The sequence below is a fragment of the Mandrillus leucophaeus genome, unplaced genomic scaffold (assembly GCF_000951045.1).
Source record: "Mandrillus leucophaeus isolate KB7577 unplaced genomic scaffold, Mleu.le_1.0 Scaffold2, whole genome shotgun sequence".
NCBI lineage: Eukaryota > Metazoa > Chordata > Mammalia > Primates > Cercopithecidae > Mandrillus > Mandrillus leucophaeus.
In genome coordinates, this window is record NW_012102031.1 from 1,085,481 (window position 1) to 1,090,736 (window position 5,256).

The 5,256-nt window shown below is 51.2% G+C and overlaps 1 protein-coding gene across 1 annotated transcript in view; it reads left to right on the forward strand.

Moving 5' to 3' along the window:
- The first annotated feature begins 3,473 nt into the window (after positions 1-3,473).
- POLR3H (polymerase (RNA) III (DNA directed) polypeptide H (22.9kD)) overlaps positions 3,474-5,256 on the forward strand; it is a 17,672-nt gene continuing 15,889 nt past the window's right edge. The window contains exon 1 of the mRNA XM_011979118.1: positions 3,474-3,576. Within this exon, the coding sequence (XP_011834508.1) occupies positions 3,474-3,576 (103 nt within the window). The remainder of the gene's footprint in view (positions 3,577-5,256) is intronic.

The window sequence follows — 5,256 nt, forward strand, 5'->3', positions numbered from 1 at the left end:
CGCCGCCCACCGGCCGCAGGCCTGGCCTCCGTCATGCCAAGCCCTGGCCGTGGGCAAGCGGCTTAATGTCTCAGAACTTCTGTTCACCGTGAAACAGGATGTTGAAGGGGATCAAAAGAAAATGAGCTTAAAAAAGGGAGTTGTAACTGGAAGTGTCAGACTCTACAATTCTAAATTACTTTGCAATTGCAGGCAAGTTACCCCCTCTGGGCCTCAGTTTCCATTTGTAAAATGGGGATAAAATGTTGCTGTCCTTCCAGCCATGCATTGGTTTTTTGTTGTTTTTGTTTTGTTTCGTTTCTTTTTTTTTTTTTTTTTCTTTCCCCGAGACGGAGTCTTGCTCTGTCGCCCAGGCTGGAGTGCAGTGGCGCAATCTCGGCTCACTGCAAACCTCCGCCTCCTGTGTTCAAGCAATTCTCCTGCCTCAGCCTCCCGAGTAGCTAGGACGACTACAGGCACGCGCCTCCATGCCCAGCTAATTTTTGTATTTGTATTTGTATTTAGTTTTATTTTTATTATTTACTTATTTATTTGAGATGGAGTCTCGCTCTGTCGCCCAGGCTGGAGTGCAGTGGCGCGATCTCGGCTCACTGCAAGCTCTGCCTCACGGATTCACGTCATTCTCCTGCCTCAGCCTCCCAAGTAGCTGGGACTACAGGGGCCCGCCACCACGTCCGGCTAATTTTTTTTGGATTTTTAGTAGAAATGGGGTTTCACCATGTTAGCCTGGTTGGTCTCGATCTCCTGACCTCGTGATCCGCCGCCTCGGCCTCCCAAAGTGCTGGGATTACAGGCGTGAGCCACCGTGCCCGGCCAATTTTTGTATTTTTACTAGAGACGGGGTTTCTCCATGTGGCCAGGATGGTCTCGATCTCTTGATCTCCCCACCTTGGCCTCCCAAAGTGCTGTGATTACAAGCGTGAGCCACTGCTCTGGGCCAGTGCATTGTTTTTGTGAAGATGAACAGTTCTAGTAGTACAGAGTTAACTAACTGTCAGGGGGTTCATCCCTTCATTCTAGCAGCCAATATTTGTGCGCCATCTCTGCGCCGTGCCTATGTGCCTTAGTGCCAGCTGAGAGGTCCTCCCACTGCCATTTCTCTGGCAGTCCTCCCTTTCCAGGTATTCTGTGTCGCATCACTCTTTCCATCTTAGACTTTTTCCTTTCCCTCTCTTTGAGAGCAGGGACTTATCTGTCTTCTTCCCTGAAGTATCCCCTCACTTAGCCAGAGCCTGGCACCAGTAGATGTTCCATAATTTTATGTTTTTTGTTTGTTTGTTTGTTTGTTTTTTAAACAGAGTCCCGCTCTTGTCGCCCAGGCTGGGGTGCAGTGGTGCAATCTTGGCTCACTGCAACCTCCACCTCCTGGGTTCAAGCTATTCTCCTACCTCAGCCTCTTGAGTAGCTGGGATTACAGGTGCCCGCCACCACGCCCGGCTAATTTTTGTACTTTTAGTAGAGACAGGGTTTCGCCATGATGGCCAGGCTGGTCTCAAACTCCTGACCTCAGGTGATCTGCCTGCCTCAGCCTCCCATAGTGCTGGGATTACAGGCGTGAGCCACTGCGCCCAGCCGTTTGTCTGTTGAATGAAACAGAGGCAAGGCTCTGAGCTATAGTGTGCTGGGAAAAGCAGATACGAATGAGAGGGGTCCATAGTTGAGGGTGTGGTGACAAATTGAGGTAAATGCTATGAGGGACAGGTGTTCACACACCTGCGGGAACAAAGGACCATCCCCTGGAATGAGGGAACCTGCGGCTTTGGTGAGGAGGTGGGGTTGGAACTGAGATCTGATGGTGAAGTAGAGCCAACCAGAGGATTCCTTTCTGGGGTGGGAGGGGACTGGGTGGAGAGAAGAGCCCTGAAGGCAGGAACTGGCATGTGCACAGGCCCTGTGAAGAAGGAATACAGACAGGGCGTGGTGGCTCACACCTGTAATCCCAGCACTTTGAGAGGTTGAGGCTGGTGGATCACCCGAGGTCAGGAGTTCGAGACCAGCTTGTCCAACGTGGTGAAACCCCATCTCTACTAAAAATAAAAAGTAGCTGTAGCTGGGCATGGTGGTGGGCGCCTGTAATCCCAGCTACTTGAGAGGCAGAGGGAGGAGAATCACTTGAACCCAGGAGGCGGAGGTTGCAGTGAACTGAAATCGTGCCATTGCCCTCCAGCCTGGGTGACAAGAGTGAAACTTTGCCTCAAAAAAAAAAAAAAAAAGAAGAAGGGGTACAACACCTACCATGGTGTGGAAGAGGCTGGTGTGGCTTGGGCAGAGGGAAGGGTAGGCTGGAAAGGTGGGTGGGGGCCAGGCCACACAGCCCTGTAGGATGAGGTACTGGTCTTTATCCGTGGAGCATCAGGAGGTGATGGACTGAGAAGGAGCCAGAAAGAGGAAGCTCAGCTTCCTGAGGCAGTCCCTTCAGAAGCGGTGAGGTTGATTTGAAGGTTGTTAGGTGGTGAAGGGAACTCATGGAGTCTTTAAGTGGATGGCTGCTAGTTACTTTGTGAGGTTGAAGGTGAGGATCTGTTGGGGGATGAGGTACGGACCTTGTGGAGAGAGAAGGGGTAGAAAGTCCAAGAAGGGAATGGAGTCCCTTTGGAGTACAGGTCCTGTTGGGACAAGTCTTATAGTAGTCAATTAGATGAATCATTTGAGAGGAGGCCCAAACAGAAATCCATGGTCTGACAAAGGGCATGGATCTTGTGGCCTTATCTTGGTGAGGTTTGGCCACAACTCTGAGTTCTCTGAGCTTCTTGCTAATTCTTGGACAGTTCCTGCAAGGGTTCTAAGTGGGGGTGATGACATGGTGGCAGATAAGCAGACACTGAGTAGCCAGTTGTTTGAAACACCATGGTGTGGGGTGGGGGCATGGGATTTCTGCACATTCTTGGGGCCTAGGTCATGTGTCCCTCTGCCAGCTGCAGTCCCTGTGGCTGCATCTGTGTGTCTAAGATATTGTGAGCACAATGGTTCTGACGCTTACTAAACTATGAGCTCTGGCATTGGCTTTGGGATGTCGGAGACTGCACGTTTAGCTAGCATTCCTGTCACTGGTCCTCACTAGTAATAACAAAGATCCTCAATGATGATTGTTTTCAGCTCACGAGCCAGGCACTAGGCTAGGGGCTTCACATCTGTTATCTCTCTTTATTTTATAACCCTGCCGTCTGGTATTTCCCATTCTGTGATGGGGAGACTGAGGCTCAGAGAGGTGAAGTGACCCTCTTGGCAGTCACACAGTGGGTGGTAGAGCTGGCCTTGGAACCTGGACCTGTTTTGTCACCCGAGGCCCTGCTCCTTCCAGATCTCTGCATCGTTCTGAGGTTCCTTACCCTGGTTTCCTCCACAAACTCATTTTCACCTTAAAAAGGAGATAATCATGGCTTGCTTGCGGTTGTGAGGGGTTCAGACTGCCTGGGAGCTGGGCCTGTGGTCACTCTGTGTCCATGTGTGCTTGTGTGTCTATGTTTGTATGCATGCAGGTCGTGTACAACGTGGGACTCTGCATATGTCTGTTTGATATCACCAAACTGGAGGATGCCTATGTATTCCCTGGGGATGGCGCATCACACACCAAAGGTGGGTATCTTCTGTCCCTGGGGCATTGGGTTTCTTGGGGCTCAGTTTTCTGTAGCAAAAGTTCAAGCCAAAGCCAGGTTCAGTGGTGTGTGCCTGTAAGGCTGAGGGCGGAAGGATCTCTTGAGCCACAGAGTTCAAGGCCAGTCTGGGCAACATAGTAAGACCCTGTCTTTAAATAAATAAATAAATAAATAAATAAATAAAATATTAAAAAATTTTAAAAGGTTGAAGCCAAAGAGATGGCCAGAGGGTGCTGGGAGTCCTGGAGGTTGAGAGACCTGGGGCCTCATCCTGAATTGGCCAGGAATTGACCCGGTGACAGCGGCAGACTTATCTTCTCTGGGCCTCTGTTTCCTCATCTGTGAGGCCTGGGATGTGGACTAGGTGGTTCTCAAGGCCTCTTCAGCTCTGACATCATAGCTCTATGTCTGTGCCCTTTTGGTCTCATTGCTACTGAGCTCTGCACCATGTCCATTCCTCGGACTGCCCACTGCCTGTGGAGAGCAGACGGAAGGGGGATCAGCAGGCTGGCTGTGGGAGGGGACTTCGATAGTAGGACACTGTAAGTAAGAGTGTGGTCTCGAGATTCAAAGCTGAACTCTGCCTCTTAATAGCTGTGTGTCCTGGCAGAATATGTCATGGCTCTGTGCCTCTGCTTCCTCATCTGTCAGGTGCACTTCAGGATAGATTTTATATTCTAAGACTGTTGTGAGGATTAAGGAGTTAATACATGAAAGCTCTTAGGACCGAGCCTTAGCACCTAGCGAGCACTCAGTGACTTATCAGCTTGGATTGTTTCTCCCTATTCTGTGGGTCAGTTGGGTGGTTTTCCTCTGGGCTGGCTGGCCTGGGGCTGGACGATCTAGGATGGTCTCACATTCTGAAGGTTGGCAGATTGGTTGGTTCCTGGGAGCCTGGGCTGGGCTGGCCCATCTCTGCCCCACATGGTCTCATCTTTCAGTAGGCCAGGCTGGGCTTGGCGGTTTTAAGGTTCCAAAGTTCGGTGCATAAGTACTTCTCAAGCCTCTGCTTCCATCCCATTGGCTAGGGTGAGGGTATGGAGAAATCGACTTCACCTCTGGGTGGGAGAAAGTGCGGTTACATTGCAAAGGGGTGTGCATCCAAGGATGGGAGGGTGATTACCAGATCCTGGAAAGAGGGAGGAGTAGAGAGAGGGCCACGCTGAGAGGAGTGGGGACCAGCAGTCAAGGGAGGTGCTGAGCCCGGGGAGAGGGGCATTCTTCATTCTCATGTCTGGACCAAGCCAGTGTAGAAGACAGTGAGAGGCCCATTGAGAGGGTTCAGGCTCCCAGAGTGCAGGCACCGAGCCTGCCATCCCTTGGACACTCAGAAGCACAGTTCTCAGCCTGCCCCAAGCCTCTTGAGTCAGAATCTTGGGGGATGGGCCCAAATACTTTTTTTCTGAGACAGAGTCTTGCACTGTTGCCCAGGCTGCAGTGCAGTGGTGCGATATCGGCTCGCTGCAAGCTCTGCCTCCTGGGTTGACGCCGTTCTCCTGACTCAGCCTCTTGAGTAGCTGGGACTACAGGCACCCACCACCATGCCTGGCAAAGTTTCTGTAATTTTAGTAGAGACGGGGTTTCACTGTGTTAGCCAGGATGGTCTTGATCTCCTGACCTTGTGATCCACTCGCCTTGGCCTCCTTAAGTGCTAGGATTA